At 41.0% G+C, this 27431-nt stretch overlaps 2 protein-coding genes across 5 annotated transcripts in view; one reads left to right on the plus strand and one right to left on the minus strand.

Moving 5' to 3' along the window:
* ACTR8 (actin related protein 8) overlaps nucleotides 1-27431 on the minus strand; it is a 616404-nt gene that overhangs the window by 509907 nt on the left and 79066 nt on the right. The window lies entirely within an intron of this gene.
* The window catches only part of CACNA2D3 (calcium voltage-gated channel auxiliary subunit alpha2delta 3), a 938743-nt gene that overhangs the window by 255423 nt on the left and 655889 nt on the right, over nucleotides 1-27431 (plus strand). For all 4 annotated transcript variants that reach the window (XM_050781062.1, XM_050781063.1, XM_050781066.1 and 1 more), the window contains one exon: nucleotides 16459-16518. In XM_050781062.1, coding sequence (XP_050637019.1) covers nucleotides 16459-16518 — 60 coding nt within the window. The remainder of the gene's footprint in view (nucleotides 1-16458; nucleotides 16519-27431) is intronic.

Consider the following 27431-nt stretch of genomic DNA (forward strand, 5'->3'; position numbering starts at 1 on the left):
AGCACATCTCAGTACTCCACTCCTTTTCATTGCTGAATGATAGTCCATTGTATGGATACATTCCATTTTGTTGATCCCTTCATCAGTTCTTGGACATTTGGGTTTTTTCCACTTTTTGGCCATAATGATTGATGCTGCTTTGAACATTAGTGTATATGTTTTTGTTCTCATTTTCCTAGGAGTTGAATTGCTGGGTCATATACTAACTCTTGTATTTAACCTTTTGAATAAGTTTCCAAAGTGACCATACCATTTTACATTATTAGGAACACTGTACTATGAGAAAATAGGATAATATTGTACATAAGTGGGTTTCTACATTTGAAAACTACTATATTAAGTCACATTTCTGAATGTCTTCCATTGATTTTTTTTTTCTAACAACTTTATTGAGGTATGTAGTTTATATATAATACAATTTTCTTATTTTAAGTATACAATTCATTGATTTTAGTAAATTTACCAAATTATATATGATTTTAGTAAATTTACCAAGTTGTTCCACACTGTGGTCATGGATGCACATCACATTGCATGCGTTTTCCTCTCTCCAATTTTCATCCCTCCAGTAAGATCTCTCCTCCTTTTGACATTTATTTGATCTATTCATACTCATTTAAATTTATGATTTTTTAGCCCCAGTAGAAGCTGAGCCAAAGGACTCAGAAAACTTTGTGGTCATCAAACACAAAATCAAGAAACTTCTATCACTTTATTTTTTGTTCAAGTATTGAGAGGTTCACACTCTGATATCTTCAATTTTGAAATCAAGAAAGCTCCAAGAAATTGAAAGGTTTTTAATAACATGTTTGGTGGAAAAACCTGGCCTGAACTGACATGTGGATATGTGTAATATTTATTTATTATATTTAATATGAATAATTATTTGTCTACTATAGAAATGTTAATATTTGATTATAGGGTGCTGGCCCCGACCTCTCTGGGGATGAGTTGTAACAAATACGTGTCATTTTACCTTTCTAAAATCCAAATAATCCTGACCTAGAGTAGCATGCCTGGCCCTAAGGGTTTCAGAGATGGGCTTGTGGGCGTGGGTTTGGTTTTCTTAGCCAGCACCTCAGAGCGAACAAGCCATCAGCTCCTTTGGACTGTTAAGGGGAAACTTAAAAACTTAAAAGCCACTAAAGTTCAAATCTATTTTATGAATTAACTCCAGCTATGTGGAATTGCTGATATTCAACTGTTTTAACTCACAAAGTGGCATTTTTGTTGGGTTTACCATTTCTCTGTGTGTCTTTTTCACAGTGAAAGAAGAGGGTGGGTGGCAGAGAGGGGAGCATGGAGTATTGTGCTGGAACCAAGACTCCACTCTGGTCATGTCAGAGCCTTGGAGAGTTGCCAGAGTCCCCACTGCAGGATGTAGGGTGAGGAGGGGAAAATACAAGCAAAACACGATGGGCCTCCAGAGCCATGCACGGGGTGCAGATGAGCATTGTATAGACACCAGAGAATTTCAGTTTCTACTGTCAGCTTACTTCTGTGTAAAATGGGTTTAGTCCTTCTTCATTAGCTCTGTCTTTTCTTTAAAAAAAAAATCCTCAAATGTTTTATCACTCACATGTGTTCATACATCTGCTTATTTCTTTGTGATTTTGAAATAAAGTTATAATTAGGGTTGACAAAGGAGAAAGAATTGAAGCTGAGAGAGTCAAGTGTATGAATAACGTTCCATAAAAATTCAAACCCTGTGTGTAATTTCAGTTCATTACCTGGGCATTAAAAATGGGAGAGCCAGCTTATCCTTTAAGCTAGCTTCTCATCCTTGGAAATTTAAAATGCTAAGTTTGGTTCCAGAGGGTGAAAATGTCATTCCTTGAATTCAAGAGGAATGTATGAGAATTAGAATGGAAAAATAACAAAAGTGAGTTTCAGGCACATACATTTCATTCATAACACAGGCCCTTGTTTGACTCAGCCCCCTGGGGCTCAGAAGTTCATGTGCACCCTATCATGCCAGTGTTGATTCCCTTGTTGCCCCATGTTTCAAGTTGGAACAGTCATCTTTTGAAAGTGTTGGGCAAAGTTTAGAGTCTTGGCCTCAGGATTTTATTTCTGCACTGGGGGAGGAAGGCTTCTTCTGAGGACCCTGAAGCTACCAGTGTGGTATTAATAGAAACCAGGGACTTGCGTAAAATGTTCAGGGACCAAAGTCAGGGGAATAGTCTTATTTTTCATTATTTGTTCTTGATTTCATTTGGAATAAGCTTCACATGTAAGTGCATGTGGTTGACTTTCCCTTGGAGAAGTAAAAGCCTGCTTGGTCCTGTTACACAGGGTCCTTCAGAAATCAGGTGACTCAGGTCATTTGGATTTTATTTTCAAGGCCCCTGGTATGTTATGAATGAACAAATGACAAAACAGTTGAAAACTGTGTTTTTTTTTTTTTTAATACTTTAAGTTCTATGCACAATGTGCAGGTTTGTTACATACGTACACATGTGCCATGTTGGTGTGCTGTACTCATTAACTCTTCATTTACATTAGGTATATCTCCTAATGCTATCCCTCCCCCCACCACACCCCACAACAGGCCCCAGTGTGATGTTCCCCATCCTGTGTCCGAGTGATCTCATTGTTCAATTCCCACCTATGAGTGAGAACATGCGGTGTTTGGTTTTCTGTTCTTGCAATAGTTTGCTGAGAATGATCGTTTCCAGCTTCATCCATGCCCCCACAAAGGACATGAACTCATCCTTTTTTATGGCTGCATAGTATTCCATGGTGGGTATGTGCCACATTTTCTTAATCCAGTCTATCATTGATGGACATTTGGGTTGGTTCCAAGTATTTGCTATTGTGAAGAGTGCTGCAGTAAACATATGTGTGCATGTGTCTTTATAGCAGCATGATTTATAATCCTTTGGGTATATACCCTGTAATGGGATGGCTGGGTCAAGTGGTATTTCTACTTCTCAATCCTTGAGGAATCCCCACACTGTCTTCCACAATGGTTGAACTAGTTTACAGTCCCACCAACAGTGTAAAAGTGTTCCTATTTCTCCACATCCTCTCCAGCACCTGTTGTTTCCTGACTTTTTAGTGATCGCTATTCTTACTGGTGTGAGATGATATCTCATTGTGGTTTTGATTTGCATTTCTCTGATGACCAGTGATGATGAGCTTTTTTTCATGTGTCTGTTGGCTGCATAAATGTCTTCTTTTGAGAAATGTCTGTTCATATCCTTTGCCCACTTTTTGATGGGGTTGTTTGTTTTTTTCTTGTAAATTTGTATAAGTTCGTTGTAGATTCTGGATATTAGCCCTTTGTCAGATGGGTAGATTGCAAAAATTTTCTCCCATTCTGTTGGTTTCCTGTTCACTCTGATGGTAGTTTCTTTTGCTGTGCAGGAGCTCTTTAGCTTAATTAGATCTCATTTGTCAATTTTGGCTTTTGTTGAAAACTGTGGTATGTTTTAAATATATACATTTCACAAATTTCTGCTTTTTAACAAAGCATGCCTATATTATATATGTAATTGGTCTCTTCCTAAGCAAATTAAGGATACAGTAGAAAGAAATTATAATGCACTGTAGGCTGTGTGGTCCAGGAAAGGGATGCAACTTTAAACAACTTTTCCTTCCAGTGCCATGGTATCTTTATGACTATATCTGTAATCCCTTCAGGAAATAATGTGAAAAGTCTAAGTTTAAGGTCCTTTGAATTGGAGGCTTGGGCTCAAAGGCTTTCGGATCCCTAGGAAGGATCCTGGAGTTGCCCTGAGCTGGGTGTTCTGGGAGCTTCCCAGGGCAGTTTTTATTACTACCTTCATTGCTATGAGCATGTTTTCATCTTAAAGCCTTCCTTCACCTTGCATTTTCTTCCTGCTATGGCCCAAATCGGTTTCTCAATATAAGAATCTGGATATTTTGTCCCAAACTTCCATCCGTCCCACTGTCACTGCTCTCTGCACTTTGGCCCCCGCCCCGTGCTCTGAAGTGGTTCTTACACAGGTACCCTGTGGATCACTCAGTCATGTTTGATTAGAAAACAAAAACCCTTTAGGTTTTACTTTTTAAGGAATATCTTTAGGCATTTCAAGTAGGCAGGGGTTTAATAAAGGGAATTAAAGGCTTATTTGATAGAAAAACTGAGGGATGAGGGTCAGGGACCTGCTGTATGAGTTGACAGATCTAGGAAGTGCTGCGGTCGCAGGAAGCCACCACCAACGATCTCCGGTGTCTGCAGCACGAGTGGGTAATTCGTGGGAGTGTGTCTGAATGACTGACCAAAGATACCTGCCATCTGCAGATGCCCACGTACATGCCCATCACTTCCGCTGGAGAATATTGGTTTCTTCTCTTTCGGTTTGCAGCCCTCTCAAGAATCTGACCTGGAGCCCTGCTGGCAAGGGAGTCAAGAGCATGTGGTGGTAGGCCTCCAGCGCTACCGTAGAAGGCACAGCTTAGATGGTACTGAGAGTCGGCAGGCACTCTCCAACACACACCCTTAGTCACAAGATTGAATGGACTTCACTTTTAAAAACTTTCGATGCTTGTATTGCCTGGTCTTACTATGAGATTTTATCATACCTGCTAGCCCTTCTTTCATTTAGTGTTCCTCCTGAGCTCAGCTCCTTCTCTGACTGTTGCTAGACACCCCCGGGAGGCAGTACCAGGTAGTGAGTAAGGACAGCAAACTATAGGTTGGTGCAAAAGTAATGACCTTTGCACCCACCTAATAGTTCCGTCACTCTGCCTTTTCCCTTATTCTCTATATCCTACTGGCCTCCAAGTCCTGTAGATTCCTCTTCCTAAATAACTTTCAGATGCTCTGTCTTCAATCTTTCTCCTTATTGTCTTGGATCACCTTTTGCTCATTTGAGAACATCTAGATAACATCAATAATCAATAATATTTTACTGCTTAAAACTCTTCAGCCTCCTTTCTCACTAGCTCCCCAGCCCCGACACAGGCTCCCCTCCACATAACCTTCATACGCCGAGCCACTCGTAATTACCTGAACATGTCATGCCCTCTTTTGCCTTCTTTTGCCACTGCACTTGCAGTTCCCTCATCCTGGAAGGCCCTTCCTTTGTTTCCTGGGCTGGCTCTTGTCTTTCAGGTTTCAGTGTAGATGAGAAGCCTTCTTGTACCATCCGTGAGGAGCCTCCTTGTGCCCCATAAGCCTGGTCTAATTTCTCCCTTGGTGTTCTGTAGAATTCCTTGCTTCCTCCTGTTAGAACCTTTATCATGTTGTGTTGCAGTTGCCTGCTCGTTTCTTTCCCACCCTGGACTCTAATGTGCTTGAGGGCAACAGCTGTGTCTTATAAACCTTATATTCCCAGACAAACACAGTGCCTGGCACTCAGTAGGGTGAATAATAGATATTTTTTTAATTTGTCCAACTGCATTTTGAGCACTAGTCATATGCTCAATGCTGCTTCGAGCACAAAGTGTGTCAACGTTTTGTTAGGGGATGGGGGTGACATCCTTGAGGAGGAGTCATTTGAGCTGCAGAGTGACCAATGAGGGGCAGCCAAACATACAAGGATCTAGGACAAGAGTATCCTTGGTCAAGAGAACAGCAGGATGACAGAGACAAGTTGATAGTGGTCTGGGGCCAGAAAGATGGCTGGGAGTTAGGATCTGAGGGTACTGGGCCAGATCAAAGGACCTTATGGGTCATAGTCATAATTAGTGGGAAGTCACTGGTGGGTTTCAAGCAGGGAGCACTGCCATCAGAATTGTTTTTAAAAGGCTTTTTCTGGCAACCATGTGGAGAATGGGATCCAGGGCACTGAGTGCAAACTGGACACTTGTTAGGATGCTGAGGGTTTCCAGGGAAGAGATGGCTGTGGCTTTACTAGGAATATAACAGGGGAGAGGATGACAAAAGTAGTGAAGCATGGGGTGTATTTTGGAGGGAGAGCCCACAGGAATTGCTCATGGATTAAGGTATTTGTGGAATAAATGGCATTAAAGCAAGTGGTCTCTCTGCCTCAGTCTCTGTTTCAGGTTTATCCTCTTCTAAGTTTTTTCAGCACTGCTACCAGATTACTTTTGAAGATGAATTAAAGTTCAAGTCTGATCACGTGGGTCCTATGCCCCGTGAGACCTCCCGCTGCATGCAGGCCACACACAGTACTCCTTAGCCTAGCTCAACACCCTTGCTTATCTGAGCCCCACTTGCCTGCCCTTTTGCACTCTCCCCCCTTCCCATTCCACACCTGCAGCTCTGCAGACAGGAGAGACTAGGCAGAGGAGGCTCCCACCCTGGAGCCTTTGCTGCTCCTTCGCCGTCACCTCTCTCGGTCACCTGGCTGACTTCCACTCATCCTTTAACCCCAGCTCACTGTTGCATCATTTATGAGCATTCCTGCACTGGTGCTCTATGCCCTTGGTTTTCACAGCGCTATAACCTCTCTTCCCTTTGGTTTCCCTTTGGTGTAAAGTTAGGATGGCATCTGTGCTTTGTTTTATAGAGCGGTTGTGAGGATTCACGGGATTCGATGACTAAAGCATGTAGGACAGCTTGACACATAGTCCAGGGAGTGTGAAGCTCAATACTTGCTCTTATCATCTTGTGTGGCCCTCCTAGCCCACGCCACGTTATCTAATTATTTGCCTCCCCTCCCAACTAAACTGTGTGAGAATGCCATTATCTTCATAGCATCATCCCCTAGCATAATACTTCCCACATAATTAATCATCATCATCAGCAGCAATAAGAGATAACATTAGTGGACATTTACTCTGTGCCAAGAACGTTGACTCAGAGAGGTATTATAAAGTTGCTGGAGGCAGGATTTGAATTCAGGTTGTCAGACCTTGGGGCTGTTGCCTGGACCAACACAATATGTTCCTTCCCAAACCGAAGTTGCCTGGTAAGCATTTGGATGGATAGTTGGAAGGAAGGAACAACAAGGGAATTGGAACAGATTTTTCTCTGCTTCAAATTTATATAAAAATCCATCTTGAGAAGGTAAAGTCTGAATGGACATGGAAATTGTTAGTGTTATTTCGTTTTCAAGGAGAAAGAAAAATTTTCTTCCCTGGCCATAGTTGGGGCCTGGGGTCTAGGAGCTGCCTGCCACACTCACCATCCTGTCCAGTGTCTCACAGGTGCCATCTGTCAAAGGAGCTTGCTTTGGCAAACAGTTTAATTTCTGTGTTTGTGCCATTCTGAGGACATCAGTCAAACCCTTCCATAAAGGCCTTTGCCTCATTCCATTTTCAGCCTCACTGATCACAGATTTTACCTCTGGAGCTGAAAAAGAGAGTGGTGAATTCTGAAAACCTGCCCTTAAGGAGCAGATGCATAGCCTTGTGTTTTCGAACACAAGATTTGGAGTCCTTTTCTTGGCAGCAGAATTAACTTTCACATAACCTCCATGTAACTGTGAACTTGGGGAGCTGTTCCAAGTTCTCCGCATATGAGAGCCAACCGTGGGAGGCAGTGACTCTGTGAAGTTTCCTTGTTTCAATCAAGCTGTTCTATGCTGGAAAATCTTGTCTCTTCCTCTACCCTGTCTTAATAATATTTTACACTTGTGTGGAATCCTTTTGGAAATTTTTGTATATATGTTCTTACCAGATTCACACACTGAGGTACAGACTAAAGGTTATATTATTTGTGTCCATCAGATTAGAAAACCCAGGACTCAGTTAAGACTTACCCAGAGTCGGTGAGTAGGAAGACCTGGATTCAAACTCTTGTCCTTGATTTCTGAGACCTGTTCTGACTGTACTGTAACAAAATGTACCCCAAACTTAAACTTCTTGAGGCCTAAGACTCAGTTATGTAGTTATTGGGGTTCCGTTCTTGGTGATGTTCTTGTTACCTAATAAGTTCTCAACAAGTACTTGCTGAGTTAAACAGAAGTGATAGAAAAGTGATACAACCAGGAATGGGAACTCTCTGTAGGACAGATTTCCTTACCACCACCAACACCTTGTCATGTTGGCTGTGACTTATCTGGGGCAGATGTCCCTGTCTTCCTTGGCTAGTTGGGCAGTACCTTCAATACTCTGCCATTGTGAGTTCTAGTCAACACCTTCTGAGTAAGCCCTGGAAAGGTATAATTAAGGGCTGAAACAGAATTTTATTCACCGCAATCAGAGGCCTCGGTGATAGGAAAGTTTCTTTCATTTTGGAGAACAAATGTTCATCCTTCAGGTCAGCGGTCCCCAACCTTTTTGGCATCAGGGATCGGTTTCATGAAAGACAGTTTTTCCATGGGGGAGTGAGGGATGGCTTTGGGATGAAGCTGTTCCACCTCAGATAATCAGGCATTAGTTAGATTCTCTTAAGGAGCGGAGCGTGCAGCCTGGATCCCTTGCATGCGCCGTTCACAATAGGGTTCGTGCTCCTATGAGAGTCTAATGCTGCTGATCTGACAGGAGGCTTAGCTCAGTCAGTGATGCTCGCAGACCCTCCACTCACCTCCTGCTGTGCGGCCCAGTTCCTAACAGGCCACCGACCAGTACTGGTCCATGCTGGGTTTGTGGGCTCATGCCTCAGATGACGTAATGTCATAGTTCCCGTTCATTGTGGACTATCCCCTTGAGAAGTTAAAGATAGTTCCATTGTCCACAAAGGATATAGTGCAGTTACCTCAGAACTGAAGGGTCCTGAGGGGACTTTTTAAGTTTCATGGTTAAATAGCCTTGATTTTGATAATCAACTCTAAAACATTCCCAGGAGAGCTAAGTAAGCAGAAGAACGTTATTTAAAACACTGGGTCATTTGGAAAAATTACTTGGGCTGAAATCAAAGGTTGTCTCTTCTTCCTACCTCTCCCTGAGCTGCCTTGGCCCTCGGGCAGCCCTTTGAATAAAGTTTGGCTGTTTCCATCTTCAGCAGCTCTGCAAATGTTGCACTTTGGCAAATGCAGGCTTAGATGTAGAATGTGATGGCTTTGGTTTGGAAATTGGCCATCCACACTGATAACGGGTATTAATTTAATCAGCCTCAAATTGATAACAGGTATCTCTTGTGGAAACAAAGATAATTTGTTATTGATTGTGATCGTGTCTTCTGATGTAAACTCCAGGCTTATTTTGTCTTGTAAAAGGCCAGTGTAGCCTTATACAATCTGAAGGAGACAGGAAACGGGAGGAGTGAAGGAAGGGAAGAAAGCTCCCCACATACACACACGATGTGTTTTCTCTATTGTTCTGTTACCTGCTTTCTCTAGAAACTTTATAGATTCGCTTTTATAATCCACTTTGAAATGTTTGCCATTTTTAAAGCAGAAGCAATTTTTGCAGCTTTCAGGCAGAAGGTCATTTTATACAAAATGTTCATTCATGTGCAACAAAGCTTATTTCTTCTACAGGAACAAAGAAATAATGAAGCCTCCTTAAAAGCTGTGTTTCTCCAAAGAAATGATCATCTTGATAGTTGGTGATTTATATGTGCCATTTCTATTGGAATCGAAAAATAAAAACATTTGTATCAATAAGGATTACTGAATATTATTAAGGTTTCAGCTATGACTCTAACTGCAGTTGCAGCATTGCAGGGTGGCAGGGAAAGGTGTGTTGGCTTTCTTCTTGTCTAACTGTGTCCATTTCTGCAGGTTTTTCATTTTGCCTTGGTTTATTACCTGATGGTCATCCAGTCATTGATGTAGCCTCTGTGTAGGTCCCGGAGCACTAGCTGTTTCCAGAATATTTCTCTTAATTGCTGTTTCCAGAACATTTTCATACCTCCAAAACTTTGTGTGAAATGTTCCTATTGGCTTGAATGTTCTTTCAGCACTTCTCTTTCTCCTGCATCCTTCCTGTTCTCCTTCAGAGCTCAGCTTAAATGTCATGTCTTCTGGGAAGCTTCCTTGGCTTCCTGACAGCATTCTTTGTCACTTGTCCCTTCTCATTGAAATAGCTATTTTCCTTGTGTGTCCCTCAACATTCTGCAAACCATCTTACGTTTTTTTCATGGATCACTGTTGGTACCCATCCGACACTTCAGGAAATATTCATCCAATTGCTCTAGCTACAAAGCAGCAAAGATTAATCTGCATTGTTACAGAGTGATAAAAAAAGCTCTATCCCAAGGACAGAGGGAAAGGAATCTCAACACCAGAAGGAATGAAAATGTAAATCTGAACAACTTAATTTCTCCAATGTAACAGTTCTTAAATGGATGATTTCTGACCCTTGGTACAAGACAAGAGTTTGAAATAAGTCCGGGAAACAAATCAATCTCATTTTGCCAGGGTTCCTGGAAACATCTTTTGATGTGCTAAGTGCCCTTAATGAGGGTAGACATTTTTCATTTTAATCTGTGATTGATTGAGTTTGAAATCTGTGACTGTGGAGAGGACTTAGATCTCCTCTGTCTTCACTTCTGTAGACTGTCAGCACGTCAAGTTCAAGCCCTGCTGTGTAACACGCTGCTGGGATAGCATTAGTCCCAGGTACACACTGATGGACAAATGGTGTAACTCTTTCTCCATCAAACTCTTGCCCTTAAAGCAAAAGCCACTGAATCTAGGGTAACAGTTTAACCATGCCGCTCTGGGTATGGTTGTGATAGTAATTACTACTATTTCTTGACTGCTGTGGCCATTTTTCTACACATTGAACTCTTGTTGATTCAAAGGAAGAGTCATGTGATCTCTAACTCTGGTATTAATGACAATTCAATAACTAACTACAAGATAACCCTTGGTGTAGCCCAAATCCATGTTCATGATTATAGATTGGAGTTCCGCCCATTTGAGCTTAAACCTTAACTGAGAAAGAATTATGTATTCTTTCCAGAAAAAAGGCAGTAAAAAGCCTGGTATGAGTATTCAGTGTGTTGTTGCAAAACATTAAATGAAAACCACTAGATGTATTAAGTGCTTTGAAATCTTTATTAAATTCCAACAGCCCATTATAACAGCATTTTATAACCCAAAGCTTTTTAGCTTTAACATAAGAAATAAAAATAACTTTTTACATTGCGATTCCATATGGTTTTTATATTTCTGTTTTGTTTTGAGGATTTTCATTCATAATTGTCCCTTCCCCCCATTTTAGGGATTTTTGTTTGAAATTTTCTTTATTTGTACACAATTTGTTCATTGTGATGAAATCAGGAGCCCAGCAGTTAAGTTACTTTGGTAGTATAGTACCATTTTCCGTTACCTTCCCACCTCTCACCGCGTATTTCTTTCTCTCCTTTCTCCACTTGTTAAGCCAAAATGGCCAGGAACAAAAACATGAAATACATGAGGACAAAAGAATCATTTTCTTCTTCTGATCCAGTTTTTACTTAGACATAGTGTCCGGTTTTCCCCTTCTGGCCCATGATGGAAAGTTTGACCTCTACCATGTCTTCAACGCTAGTCCCGATTTAAGTGTTGTGGGGAGGAAATGGGACACTGTGCATTCTGTAATGTTGTGTGGATATATATAGGGTCATTGTAACAAGAAATAAGATGTGATTTTAAATGAAATGCTTTAATATCCCTGCTATTCCCCTTGGCAGCTTCGCCTTCACCAAAGCTATAAGTACTATCTGTGGTCTATGGCTTCTAGCATTGTCTATTTATAAAGATGGCTCTTGTTTGTATTTATTTCACTAAAAGGCATGAGTTATATAGAAATATAAAAAGCCAGTGAAATGTGCATCAACTCATGAATTACGACCTTTTACTTTATAGGTGCTTTGTTCCAAGTCCAGGATGTATATTCCAGTGTAGTGTTATCATTTTTATTGAGTAAGGAAAAGCTTTGGCATTAAACAAGGGACAAAAGATTTGTGGACAATACTGCTGTTTTCTCTTACCTCAAAGCTCAGTTCCGAAGGCTGGAGTCTTCAAAGCCATTTTTGTTTCCAGTGTTCACGTTTAATTAAAAACCACATTCACAATTGTATAATCCCATCTGTGGACCTAAAAAAGGAATTCATATAAAAGAAAATTAACATTATTATTAAAAGTATACTGCCTTTATAACACGTATAATAGAGTAACAGTTTTCCCCAGGCTCACTGGCAGTTTCTTATATAATAACTAAAATATTAGCAAATTTAATGGATTTTTCTTACCTGCAAATTTGTTTTAAAAACATATTTCATTGGATTTAGATGATTATAATGACATTTGCTAAGGAAAGAGATGTCAATAATAGGCTGTTACTTTCTATTAGCAAGCATCAGAAATTGAAGTTTTATGGTCTTGACTTTGTTAGATGATGAATCAGTGTATTTTAATTTTATTAACTGGAGAAACTTGGCCAGGCACGGTGACTCACGGGTGTAAACCCAGCACTTTGGGAGGCCCAGGTGGGCAGATCACCTGAGGTCAGGAGTTCGAGACCAGCCTAGCCAACATGGTGAAATGCCATCTCTGCTAAAAAATACAAAAATTAGCTGGGGGTGATGGCGCGTACTCAGGAGGCTGAGGCAGGAGAATGGTGTGAACCCGGGAGGCGGAGCTTGCAGTGAGCTGAGATCACGCCATTGCACTCCTGCCTAGGCGACAGAGTGAGACTCTGAGACTCCGTCTCAAAAACAAAACAAAACAAAACAAAAAACAGTAGAAACTTCTGTCCCCATGAATCTGTTTTCGTTTTTTTTTTTTTTCTGAGATAGGGTCTCGTTCTGTTGCCCAGGCTGGAGTGCAGTAGTGTAGTCTTGGCTCACTGCAGCCTCTGCCTCCTGGGCTCAAGTGATGCTCCCACCTGAGTTTCACCGCTAGCTGGGACTACAGGTGGGCGCCACCATGCCTGGCTAATTTTTGTATTTTTTGTAGAGATGGGGATTTGCCATGTTGCCCTGGCTAATTTTGAAGTCCTGGGCTCATGCGATCCGCCTGCCTCAGCCTCCCAAAGTGCTGGGATTACACCACACCCAGCCTGTCTTAGGTAAATCTATGGAAGATGGTTTCCTACTTAAATAACATTTCTTTTAATTTGTTTAGCTTTGTGAGAGTGCTTTCAGAGGAAAGATAACTGTCCTTTGTTCTTTCCACAAGATGCATAGTTCTTGATGATGTGCCATTTTTCCTGACTGTCTTACACAACAGCTGAGCCTGTTTGGGGAGGGCATCCCCTGAGTTCACCCAGAAAATGTAGGCCTATCTCCCATTGGCATCAGAGGGCAGGTTGGGACAACCTGGTGGGTGCTGTGTACAGGGCGTATCCATTCGAAGAGCGCTTTTCTGGGATACCCATTTGCTTTGTAAGAAACAACCATTACGTGTAGCTGCCGGTTGATTATCATTTCTTGAATCATGTTTCCTAAAGCTTTCTAGTGAGAATGATGGAAAAAATATCTTCATGGATCAAGAAAGAAATATGTGGGGTAAATTAAGTTTTAAAAAAGGCATGCAGTGCTTGCTTCAGCAGCATATATACTAAAATGGGAGCAATCCAGAGGAGATTAGCAAGGATGACATGCAAATTCGTGAAGAGTTCCCTATTAGGAAAAAATAAATAAAAAGGCATGCGGCAAATTTAACTTGAACATGAACATAAAAACTTGCTAGCCGGTCAAATTCTCATGTATTTACTTCACTCAGCACAGAATGCAGTGTTCTGGTTGCTCTTAGTAGTTACTTCAATATTATCAGATGCTTTCCAGTGTTACCTTCTTATATTGTTACCTACTTTGTATTGCAGTGTTCATTGTTGAAATATACTTTGTTTTGCTATATAGGAATAGGTTACATAGTTTGCATGACTGTGCAGTATACATATACATACACATACACACATATGTAAATACAATATATATGAAATACATTTCATGCATACTGTTTTGTGATGATTTCAACTTGCCTATTATTTTCATCCTGTTCTCTTTTTTGTTGGTCCTACACGACTTTATTATTATTTTTACCTTTCCAATTCTTTACTTTTTTCAGTATTATCTGTCTTGATAATTGTGTAGTTTTACTTTATCTTTTGATCATTTAAACATTTTATCAACTTTCTTTCTCTAGATTCTCAGTGTGTAGACACCATTAAAAATCTACTTTTGTGTGTTGAAATAAATAAATGCTCAAAATGCATGATTTGTTTTGATAATGTAAGTATTCAGACATGCATAATATTTATACACATTCTGTAAAGCTCAATATATAACTGATTTCATGATACATGCATAGAAATTCCAAATCTATTACAAAGATTGAGAGAATATGCTCTCAGAAACACATAGTTTTCCTTCATTTTATCTATCACTGCCTGTCACTCATCTGTCAGGATCCACAGTATTTTTGCAGATTGTGCCATGTGATCCCAGAAGGCTGACAAGCTTCATTGACTAGGGTGATTCTAGGAAGACGGTGACCCAATGAACGCGTGGGGCCCACTTACCTGATCTTTGTAGATTGTTCCTCTTCTTACTTTTCTGTTTCTCATCCCTTCCATCTTATGTCTTTTTTTCTGTAAAGAATTTTATGTCTTAAAGTGACAGTATTTTAGGTAGGAATACATAAGTTTTGTTTTTTGTTTTTGAGACAGAGTCTCACTCTGTCGCCCAGGCTGGAGTGCAGTGGTGTGATCTCGGCTCACTGCAGCCTCTGCCTCCTGGGTTCAAGTGATTCTCCTGCCTCAGCCTCCTGAGTAGCTGAGACTACAGGCATGTGCCACCACGCCTGGCTAATTTTTATGTGTTTTGTAGAGATGGGTTTTTGCCATGTCGTCCAGGCTTGTCTCTAATTCCTGACCTCAGGTGATCTGCCCACCTCTGCCTCCCAAGGTGCTGGGATTACCGATACGAACCCACCATGCCTGGCACATAGATTTTACAAAGTTAAATAAGAGTTGAGAAACCTTGGAGGTTTAATCAAGCATCAGGAGTGAGGTGAGGAATGGGATGAATGTTATTTTTATTTTATTTATTATTTATTTTTTTATTATTGTTTATTATTATTTATTTTGAGAACCAGTGGTTCTCAAACTTTAGTGACATCAGAACTACCTGCAGGGCTTGTTAGACCAGATTGCTGGTCCCCACCTCCAGAACTTTTGATTCGGTTCTGAATCAGAAAAACCCAGAAAAAAAATGGGATGGGCATTTCTACAAGTTCCCAGGTGAAACTGATCCTGCCAATGTGGGACGGCACTTTGAGAAGCACTGCTCTGGGGTCACCACTTTTTGTATTTTCAGGTGAGGAAACTGAGTCTCAGACAGAGGAAGGGTCCTGCTCCAGATTTCACACCTGTAGTGAGTTAGCATCTAGAAGAGGATGAGGACCAGGTCTCCTGGCTCTAGCCTCTGATGTTCTCTGGGGATTGTTCTTTGACCAGTAAAGGAAAAGCCCTTCCTGACCTTCTGATCAACTGAAGATAGTGTGGGAAATCACATTTCCACCCTTCCCAAATTCCTGTCTGTGGGCAGCACTGTCTCTTGCTCGCCTGTCTCTTCCTTTGTATATCCTGTGGAGAAAGTGGGCTTTGGTGCTCTATACTGCTGCTTAAAGTTACCCGAATATATTTCAGCCTCTTCACTTCCGTATCCAATTTAATAATTATTCATGGGACATTTGTCTGTCGATGTGTGACCATTTAGAGATTAATATTAATGCCATCGTTTTTCACACGTGGCCTATTAAACTCAGGCCTACATTATGTCAAGAGAAAGCAAGTTAAGAGACAGCATAGGATACAAGAGTGACCATGAGAAGATAGAAATGGTCAAATTTTTGCTTGGATCTAAGATTTTCCTTTTAGTTTGTTGTAATTTCAGTGAAATATTATTTCACCACATGAGTTTTGTGCAATATCCACTAGCCTGTATTTTCAAGGTGGGAAATATCTTCTTGTTGGCAAATTCAAATTAAAGTAAAAATGATTTTGATTGTTGAGTAATTATCTAAATGAAGGCATCATGAAATGGGTTTCATAAGACTATTAATGTGTTGAACTTCGCTGGCTGAGAAGAATAACAAGAATTGTGTTCTTGTGGGTGCTGAGTATTCGTTTAATTTAAGTGATTGCTTTTTTGAGTTGCAGATTGTCACAGTGGCATTGATGGACCATAAAATGCACATAACTGTCACCTGATAATTACATATTAGAACTGGGTACAGAAAGAATTGACCTTGAATGTTTGAGGGAATTAAAATAAGTACTCTTTTCCAAAATATTGGGGAAGAAAGCTAGCCCACTTAAAGTTAGACTCAATTCAAGGCAATAAATCTTGACTAAGGGCCTTCTGTACCTAAGAATGCACTATTCTAGGTGGGTTTTGGATCTGCATTGGGCCTTAAGGGCCAGTATCTGAATTGTTATGTAAATGGATGCAGAATACGTGTGCATTTATAAATGTGTACATAACAATAAATATTTATTGGAAGAATTATTGATTGAATGATGAAGGCAGAAACCAAATGTTGACACTGATGTGATTATTTTCAGTTTCATGGGAGCAAAGGCATCAGGTCACAATGTATGAACCATGATATAATCTGTCACTTTTGGTCAGTGGGGAGATGGGGTTCAGGCCACAATTCTGATCCTTAATGCTGTCTTCCATTTTTTTTTTTTTTTTTTTAGCGTCTGGTGGAGGCTGCAGAAGAAGCACACCTGAAACATGAATTTGATGCAGACTTACAGGTAACTGATTATAGTTTGAGTTAAATTGTTTTGTGTGTTTCATGCCAAAGGAGAAGTACCAGGTATACCAGGAATACTGATTTTTCAGTGATTGGGAGGGAAAGACTTTTGTGAGGATGGTATAGAGTTCAGTAAATGTGCCTATCTTTGACAGGATTCTTAAGCAATTGTCAACCACTTTCTAACAATGACAATTATAATGGGTGATGCCAAACACTCACGTGTGTGTAATCAGATTTCAATAAACTATTCCCCAATTTAGGAGGAGTTAACTTGGTCAACTGACAATAATCACCAGATCTCTCAATGGTAAATTGATAAGATAGCAGAATATATCCAAACCCCACTTGGCTGGCTGCATTTTGGAATGCAAGTGACTGAAAGCAATACTGTGATGGATCTATCCTTGAATTGATTGGTAATAAAATTTAGAAATTAAATCATTCACTGATTTGACATTCAAACATCCATCTCATTAATTTCTTGCACTAGATCTTGCACCTGATCATGACATAACTATGTCTGATTGAGAAGGATTTTGATGTTGATGTGTATAGAAAACATAGTAAAGGGCAGCAAGTGAATTAAATAATACTTGGAGGTTCCAGCTGGGTGTGGTGGCTCACGCCTGTAATCCCACCACTTTGGGAGGCTGAGGCAGGTGGATTGCTTGAGGCCAGGAGTTTGAGACCAGCCTGGCCAACATGGTGAAATGCCATCTCTACTAAAAATACAAAAATTAGCTGGGCATGGTGGTGGACGCCTGTAATCCCAGCTACTTGGGAGACTGAGGCAGGATAATTGCTTGAACCTGGGCAGCAGACGTTGCAGTGAGCTGAGATGGAGCCACTGCACTCCAGCCTGGGTGACAGAGTGAGAGTCTGTCTCCAATAAATAAAGAAACAAATAAATAAGTAAGTAAGTAAAACTTGGAGATTCCTTTGGGTCTCCCTGAACGAACTTTTATCTAAATTGGCAAAACAGAAGGAGCAAATCTTAAAGTTTGAACTTTGCTAGACGTATTTCTTTTAATGGCATGTGGTCACAGTTAGGAAATAGTGTTTACTTTCCTATGTTTCCATTTATATGGGAAATATAAAGGCAGACATAAATCATTAAGCACAAAAGAGATGGCAATACCAAAGCCGGCCGCCGGCTGCATGTCTCTCTTGAAGATGTGTCCTTATCATCACCCTCATCTGTGTCTTTTGCTTTGTGAATAAAACAATGCATATTCGAGTGAGGTGATCAAGGAAAGTTTAATTAAGGAAATATTTTCAAAGGTGTAGTCAGGGTTAAGTGAAACCAACATACAATGGTGTTCAAATAAACCAACAGGCAGTGGTGGCATACCCCAGAGCTAGCCGTACTTCTGGCCTGACGAGAGGAAAACTGGGGTTTCCAGAACTCAGGGAAGATGGCTACATGGAAAAATGATTTGATAGAGGAGTATGGCCACCCATGGTGAGCTGGAAAGGGTGAAATTTGGGATAATGATACCCCAGTACTCTCTTGCTTTCTTATTTCTTGCCAGTACTCACTGTTGGCTGAATCCAGCTGTTGGTATGGTTGATGTAGTTCAGTTCAGAGATTGAGCTGGGTGAGGAAGGTTGAAGATGGTTCTGGAGGGGCAAACAAAAAACATCAAGTCCATCATCCACAGTCTTTTTAGGCATAATACCCAGCATTTGAAACAAATAGAGCCAGAGGTATAGCTAAGCATAAGAGGGAAATGAGGAGAAGCTCTGGGGATGGTTAGAACCATTGGGAGAGGAGTGGGCAGCTGGCCCAGCTCTTTGAGCAGAGCTGCTGAGAAGGGACAGAAGATAGTGAGAAGAACCTTGAATATAGCAAGAAGTACCTCACCTTCCTAAAGCCATACTCACTTCTCACACGATTGCTCCACAAAGATCTAGGGGCCATTTACTGGCCACATTTGTCTTCATTGAGCCTGATTTTCAGAGAGTTTAGACTTGTAGAGTGGGCCAGAAGGAATTTAATGGCAGCATCAGGAAGCACTTTGGCAAGTATGAAGATTATAAGGACCTCTTGAGTGCATTGCCCCGAGAAACTGTCTCACTTATCTCAGAAGTTCCTGAAGGCTTTTCAGGAATATTCTGATTTTAAGTGACAGAAACTCAACTCATATCAACTTAGCGTGTAACAATGAATAAAATAAGAATCCATGAGTCTACCTGATAATAAATAAACAGATAAATAGATTAAAAACTAGACAAATGGGCCAGGCTGGTGGCTCCCACCTGTAATCCCAGCACTTTGGTAGGCCAAGGCGGGCAGATCAGGACTTTGAGACCAGCCTGGCCAACATGGTGAAAACCTGTCTCTGCTAAAAATACAAAAATTAGCCGGGCATGGTGGCAGGCGCCTGTAATCCCAGCTACTCAGGAGGCTGAGACAGGAGAATTGCTTGAAGCCGGGAGGTGGATGTTGGAGTGAGCCGAGATCACGCCAATGCACTCCAGCCTGGGCTACAGAGAGCGAAACTCCATCTTAAGAAAAAAATAGACAAATGAGGAGGAACGTCTTAGAAGGCAACTAATGCATATAGAAGAAATGATTGAGTTAGAAAATTATGGTAATTAACTGAGGCAAGAATCTTAAGTGGATGCTAAAACTAGTTGGCAAAATTTTGGTGAAGAACAGGACACTTCGGTCTCAAACTGTTTGCCCACAAGTTACTCATCAATTACAAAGGGAAAAATAGCAATTTTATTGTGGAGAAACCTGATAGACACCACCTTAAATAAGTAATCGAATTTAATGTCACCAATAATGAGACAAAGTGACATCAAGTGCCTCCAGATGTGATGACCCAGAAAAATATAACACACTTATGTACAATTCTTGCCCCAAATGTACAGCCTGACTGTAATCTGATGAAACATCAGACAAATCTAGATGGAGGAACATTCTACAAAGTAACTGGCTGGACTCATCTTCAAAAATGCCAAGATCAAGAAGGAGGAAGAAATGTTGAGGATTTGCTCCTAATTCAAAGAGATGAGGACACATAACTACTACATGCAATGTGTGATCCTGAACTAGAAAACAAAGTTTTAACATGGAGGGTTCATTAGAAAACAATGATGTATTAATGTTGGATTGTTGGATTTTCATCCCTGTACCGTGATTATGTTAAGGAATGTCCTCATTCTTTGATTTTTTCTGGCTTCACTGGTTCAACAGGAAGGAGTGAGGGTGTAGGAGAGAGTGAGAAACATTATTGGAAGTGATGACTGTTTTGTAAAATCTGTTATTTATGGCTCATGTGGTCAGTTTTACTGAGAGATAAGGGTTGGTGGGATGGGGCATGGGAAGGGATGATGTGGTTGACTTTTGGGGATTACTTATCCTTCAGTCGATGAAAAATGTTTTGTGGTTTTAGTTCAGCTAACACAGAGACTTTTTTTTTTGTCCATCTGAAGCTATTGTTATTTTCCAAGAGTGTTCTGATTTCCTGTTACGGCAGTTTTACAGTAAAATTCTGGTGTAGCACAAGTGATTCCCTCTGTCGAAGGGGGTGCTGTGATTGTGAAGGCAGCATTGGCATCTCTCTTGAAAAAATGAGGCACCAAGAAAAGAAGTCTCTAGTTTTTGTTCTCTTGGGAACAAGGAAAGGGAGCTAAAGTTTTCCTCCCCAGTCACCTGTTCTGTACATGTACAACGAAAGCATCCGAGGGTACCATTGTGGTCTGAACAGAAGAGTAGATGTTGAAATCCTCTGTTGATATGACAGTGCCATTCACACTGGTGCTCCGACCTCAGTGAACTCTTCTATGGGTCAAGGTAAACCACATGCACTTTGGTGGAGACCTGTGAAAGAGAGACCTTTGATAAAGTAGATATGCATGGAAGAATTTGTCTTGGCTTAGATGAAGGTTTTGAAGCTACTGAAGCTTCTCTGCTATTAAGTGCACATCTGTTAACAGCGTGGGTGTCAGCCCCGTTGCCATTACTGAGGTAGCAGGTCTGTGTACCGGCTCTGAATTTATTACTATCATGGTCCATTAGAGCTGATCAATTGTTAATCAGGGTTCTGCTGACCTCTCAGCAACCCCTGGCAGATGATTGTTTTTATCAAAAAAATCTCAGACTGCCATCTGCTCACTGTGAAATAACGCTGAGAAGGAACCTACCCTGTTAGCTCAGGAGGAGTACGAGCTGGAAGTCTGTTTTCATACAGGAAGAAAAAAAGATTTTGCAAAATTTCCTAACCTGTGTAGTTTTAACTCACATTTTTCTTAGCTTCCTTCTTCCCAAAACAGAAAAGAGATGAGGGATCTGCCCCTTCTCTCACTTTAGACTAGAGACGTTGCATCATTGCAACATTCATGTGCTTCAAAGTGAAGAATTTGCTTTTCATTGGTAAAATAATCAGAAGTTACAAAAAGTTATACCTCCTTTATTATCACGATTTTATTTTCCATTTAAATTTCCCCTTGCAGTCTCTTCGGAGTTTAACTTTTCCCCCATTACCTTATGGCTTTGACATCTACAGCCCCGTCTGTAAAGTCTTTAATACGGCATTAGATTGTTAGTTCTTAACAAAAACTCTATTGGGGCAGAGGCAAAATATAGCTTCTGAAGGATAGGATGTGTGAACAAATCAAAATGCAGACTCCTCCACAGAAAACAGATGTGCTTGGCCTTCATTGGCGGGGTAGCTTGCTTGCTTGCTTGCTTTTTTTTTTTTTTTTTTGAGACAGAGTCTTAATCTGTCACCCAGACTGGACTGGAGTGCAGTGGTGCGATCTCAGCTCACTACAACCTCCACCTCCCAGCTTCAGGTGATTCTCGTGCCTCAGCCTCCTGAGTAGCTGGAATTACAGGTGTGCACCATGACACCCAGCTACTTCTTGTATTTTTTGTGAATACAGGGTTTCACCATGTTGGCCAGGCTGGTCTCGAACTCCTGGGCTCAAGTGATCTGCCTGCCTTGGCCTCCCAAAGTGCTGGGATTACAGGTATGAGCCACCGTGCCCAGCCTGGCAGGGTAACTTTCTTGTGGACACTGGTGCCAGTTCAGCTGTCTGGTCCCTCTTTCTGGTGGCCTGTGGGTTCTAGATTGGCCTTCTGTTGGTGTAGTTCTTTATTCCCTGATATCTTCACTGGGTCAATTTTCAGTCATAATTGATAACAGAGGCCTTGTTATAACAGCATCTCTCTCCTTTTTTACTTTATGCTGTGAATTAACATAGGCTTTTATTGAAAGATTGGTAGTTCCAATGAGAACAGAGCTTAAAAAATACCTTTTGTCTCAGTTATTACATGTGATTATTTTAGTCTCACCCTTATTATTTTGATGGCAACACCCAATTCCAGGTGGAGGAGCAGGAGACCCTAGCTTTGAATACCCAGCCATTGATGAATTTCCAGAAAATTAAGTCTATATATGTTCTAGTATAATTCAGAATGCCTTCCCCCTCGTACATACTCTTTCTGTTTGAGTTTTTCCACTGGCAGTAAAGAAGAAAAAAAAAGTCCTTTTGACAGTTTACTAAAAACCTGCTTATCTTTGAACCACAAACATATTTTCTTTGAAAGCTGTCTCAAATAAGTGCCAATTGCACAGAGCGGGTGCACAGAGAGAAAAAAATATATGGTTTTGAATTGTGTATCCTGCAGAAGCTTTTTCTATTACAAAGTTTTCTATAATAGTTTTTCTTTGCTGTTTTGTAAGTAATAGGGAAAAAGAAAAGTGTGGTGACATTCAGAGGGATAACAAGTATGGGAAGGGAAAGGAGCTGGCAGCATGCTTCCTCCTGGTCCTCACCAAGCTGGAAGAGCCTACCTTGCAAATGTAGTGGCCCGATTTCAAAGTTGGGGTGGGGGCTTTGGAGTTGAGGTGGTATAAAGACTGCTTGTGAGAAACCTCTGAGATAAGATGACTTCTGATACTTCCTAGAGCAGCTTACTCTACCTCCTTACCTGTTAAAATGGGAGCTTTGTGTTGAAGGAAACCCAGGAAAGGAGAGAAAGGGCAGCTCAGGAGCCCCAGCACTCAATGTAGAACTTCTTTCACCATCCACTAGGAAAAGAAAGCCTTTCTAGGAAAAAGGATTAGCAAGGACAATGAGAGAGTGATGTCAACAAGATGACTGGCTAGAAGCGCTTAATGCTTGTCCTCCACTGCCCTGCAAAGACAGCCACAACAATGAATAAACTGCTGGATTTTGATGAAAATAATTAAACAGGGCTGAAGTGCATCAAAGGAGTAACAGACACCCTTTAGACCACAGAAACCAGGATGGACACATAGAGAAGGGAAGTGCCTCGCTTCTGCTACCCCATCCCCAAGGTGGGATCAGTTCAAAACCAAGGAGTTGCTTCTCTCTGTGGGAAAAAGGTGAGCAAGAAGACTCCTGGAAGCACACATCATCGATGTGGACACTTGTAGTGCTCTCCACTGGGGACTCCTGCCGAGGGGCTCAGGTCAGCTGAGGGAGCTGGTTGGTGTCCACCCGACTGCACTTTCTCCAGAGAAGCAGCTGACACTGTGTCCTGTGCCCTGTGACCCATATGGGTACTGCACTGCACCATCTTTGAACCTGAACCACTGCTGGAGTGTGTCTGGCTCTGGTGCAGTTAGCCACAGCACCCTTTCATCCCTGAGGCTTTGTTGCCACCGAACCACCATTACCTGCTGGCTCACCATGCCTAAGCTGAGCTGCTGCTACACCCTACCCCAGGGGCCAAGCTGGTGTGGAGCTGCTCTACCTGCCCCTCCCAGTCACTATTGTGTTTCGCCCCTCAGAGCCTAAGCTGAAGCAGCACCCTGCATCCTGGGGAATCGGTGCCTTGTCTGCCCAGAGCAGTAAGGCTCTCTGTGCCTGAGCTAAAGAGGTACATCAGCTTCTGGGGAAATGGAGCCTTAGCCAGACTGAGCAGCTGCACATCCCTGGGCTGATCTGACATGGTATCCCACATCCCAGGGAAACAGGGTGTTGGTTGAGCTGGGACACCTTGCCCTGCTGGTTGAAGAACTGTAATACCCTGCTTCCCTAGAACTGGACTAGCCTTGCAGGGTATGAGACACCCCTCTTCTTGGGAAGTGTAGTCATCACTGTGCTGTTCCCTGCCTTCCAGGATGCAAGCAGCAGCTAGGCTTTGCCATTTTGGGTACCTTGTTGCTGCTGCATGTGTCCATACAGGGTCTGGGATGCTTCTGTCTCTCACCGTATGGGGGTCTAGAGTTACCACTATGAGGTAGGCACTTCATTCACTGGGGCCTGAATTGCCACTGTGGCTGTTGGCACTGGTTCCCAAATTGCAGCTTTACCTTGCTCTCTGGGCTCAAATCGTCAAAGTACCCCTTCTTCCTCAGGGAAAGGCCAGTTCTGTGTCCTGTCCCCCGGGGTCAGAGTCACAACTACAACCCAGCTCCCGGGGCCTGCCTCAGCTGCTTGGTTGTGCCTCAGAATCACAGATCCTGGTGTGTAGGCAATCTGCCTCCAACCCTGCCTTGGAGAATGAACCTTCATCTCAGAACCCAGGTGCCAGAACAAACTCATGAAACCCTGAACCCAGGACTCCTGCTCCATGGATATTCTGAGAACCTGTACCCTGGAACTCAGTACTGCTGCAGCTGCTTGAGGGCTATGTCAGACCTGACATCAAGAGAGATCTCATCTAAGACTCACTGTTGTATGGAAGGAAAGAACAGAAGGACATCAAAAGCCCTTGTCACCAAGGACCCTGACAACCTTTGCTACCACCACCACTGCCCCAAACTCCTACATCCTAGTCTACTCAGACACCCACAGTCATTGCTGACATTGATCACAGCTGAAGAAGATTCACAGAGGATTTACGACTGCTTCTACTAGGAACTTAGAGTCACCATGCCCTACCCAATTGGCACAGTAAGACCCATCTGCAAGTGAAATCTTTCCCTATAAAAGCCACTCTGTAAAGTTTGGAAGAGGTGATTGTTTCACCAGATGTGCAGACATCGGCTGGGCGCGGTGGCTCACGCCTGTAATCCCAGCACTTTGGGAGGCCGAGACGGGCGGATCACGAGGTCAGGAGATCGAGACCATCCTGACTAACACGGTGAAACCCCGTCTCTACTAAAAATACAAAAATTAGCTGGGCGTGGTGGCGGGCGCCTGTAGTCCCAGCTACTCGGGAGGCTGAGGCAGGAGAATGGCGGGAACCCGGGAAGGCGGAGCTTGCAGTGAGTGGAGATCGCGCCACTGCACTCCAGTCTGGGCGACAGAGCGAGACTCCGTCTCAAAAAAAAAAAAAAAAAATAATAGATGTGCAGACATCAATGCAAGGACACAAGAAACATGAAAAAGCAAGGAAACAGGACATTGCCCAATTAACACAATAATTCTCTAGTAACTTACTCCAAGAAAAGAAAATTTATGAATTTTCTAAAAAGGAATTCAAAATAATGATTGTGAGGAAACTCTGTGAGATTTGAGATAAGACAGATAGGCAATTCAGTGAAATCAGAAAAAAATTCATGATCTGAATGATAACCTCAACAGAGATAAATATCATTAAAAAGAACCAAATAAAGGCGAAAGATTTATTCGATCTGAAGAGAAACATGGATGTAGCTGGAAACCATCATTCTCAGTAAACTATCGCAAGAACAGAAAACCAAACACCACATGTTCTCACTCATAGGTGGGAATTGAATAATGAGATCACTTGGACACAGGAAGGGGAACATCACACACCAGGGCCTATTGTGGGGAGCGGGGAGGGGGGAAGGATAGCATTAGGAGATATACCTAATGTAAATGACGAGTTAATGGGTACAGCACACCAACATGGCACATGTATACATATGTAACAATCCTGCCTGTTGTGCACATGTACCCTAGAACTTAAGGTATAATAATAAAAAAAAATAAATAAAATAGAAGAATGTTACTTAGCATTGTTATTAATAAAGTATTATTCTGTTCTTAATAATTTTCTTATAGACAAACCACACCAATAGAACTAAAGAAGATACGTTCTTTCACCCGCATACTTGTTCATTCAATGTACATTTATTCCAAATAATCTTCAAAAAAAAAGTTCTCACACATCTTTGGATATGTAAGAAGTAGGGAAAGTAATTGAAAAAAAAAAAAAAAAAGAACCAAATAAAAATCTTGGAGTTGAAGAATTCAGTGAATGAAATAAAAACTATAATAGAAAACTTCAATGGCAGACTAGATCAAGCAGAAGAAAATCTCTGAACTTGATGATAGGTCTTTTTAAATTACCTAGTCAGAGGGAAACAAAAGAAAAATGAACGAAGGAGTGAAGTCTGTAGAACTTATGAAATGCCATCAAGTGAACAAAGATTCATATTAGGAGAGTTGCAGAAGGATAAGGGACAAAGGTAGGAAGAGAAAGCTTATGAAATAATGAAATAATTGCAGAAAACTTCCAGATTCTTGGAAGAGATTTGGACATCCAGATCTGTGAAACTCAAAAGTCCCCAAACAGATTCAACCCAAAGTCGTTCTCTCTGAGGTACATTATAATTAAACTATCAAAAGTCAATGACAAAGAGAGAATTTAAAAAAGAACAAGAGAAAAGTGTCAAGTCACATATAAGGGAAATCATCATTAGAATGTCAATGAATTTCTTAAGAGAAACGTTACAAGCCAGGAGAGAATGGGATGAAAATTTTAAACTGCCGAAAGGAAAAAGAACATCAGCCAAGAATACTATACCCATTAAAGCTGTCCTTCAGGAATAAAGGAGAAACAAAAGTCTTTTCTAGGCCAGCAAAGTTGAGAGAATTTATCACCACTAAACCTACCTAACAAGAAATACTTAAGAGAGTTCTTTGAGTAGAAACAAAAGGTTGTGAATTACTAATATAACAACATATGAAAGTACAAAATTCAGTGGTAAAGGTTAAGTCCATAATACTTCATTATTGATATGATACTCTGTAAATCATGTATATCTTTAGTATAAAGGTCAAAAGTCGAAACAGTCAAAAATAATGATAGCTACCATTAATTAAGAAATACTTAATATAAAAAGATGTCAATTGTTACATCAAAAATATAAATTGTTGGGAGAGGGCAAAAGTCAAGAGTTTTTATATGAGAATGAAATTAAGTTGTTATCAGCATAAAATATCCTATTATAGCTGTATGATGTTTTGCATAAACCTTATGGTAACTACAAAGCAAAACCTATAGCATGTATACCAATGATAAAGAGAAAAGAATAAAAATTTAGCACTACAGAAACTTACCAGATTACAAAGATAGAAAACAAGAGAGGGAGAAGGGAACAAAGGATTTATGAAACAACCAGAATACAATTAATAAAATGGCAATAATAATTCCTTACCTGTCAATAATTATAATGAATATAAATGGATTAAATTATCCAATCAAAAGACATAGACTGGTTAAATTGATTAAAAAAATAAGGTCTAACTATATGCTACCCAAAGAGACCCATTTTAGCCTTAAGGACACACATAGGCTGAAAGTAAAGGAATGGAAGAAGATATTCCATGCAAATGGTAACCAAAAAAAGAGCAGGGGTGGCTATACTTATACTGATAAAATAGATTTTAAGTATGAAACTGTCACAAAAGACAAACAAGGTCACTAATGATAAAGGGCTCAATTAATCAAGAGGGCATAACATCTGTAAATATATATGCACCCAATCTGAGAGCACCTAAGACAAATATTAATTGACATTAAGGGAGAAATAGATAGCAATACACTAATAGTAAGAGACTTTAATATCCCACTTTCACAGATCAAACAGATGAAAATTAATAAGGAAATACTGTAATTGAACTGCACTTGAGAAAAAAATGGACCTAACAAATATATACAGAACTTTCCATCCAATAACAGCAGAATATACATTCTTCTCCAGTGCACATGGAATATTCTCCAGGACAGAC

This window comes from Macaca thibetana, chromosome 2, assembly GCF_024542745.1.
Source record: "Macaca thibetana thibetana isolate TM-01 chromosome 2, ASM2454274v1, whole genome shotgun sequence".
NCBI lineage: Eukaryota > Metazoa > Chordata > Mammalia > Primates > Cercopithecidae > Macaca > Macaca thibetana.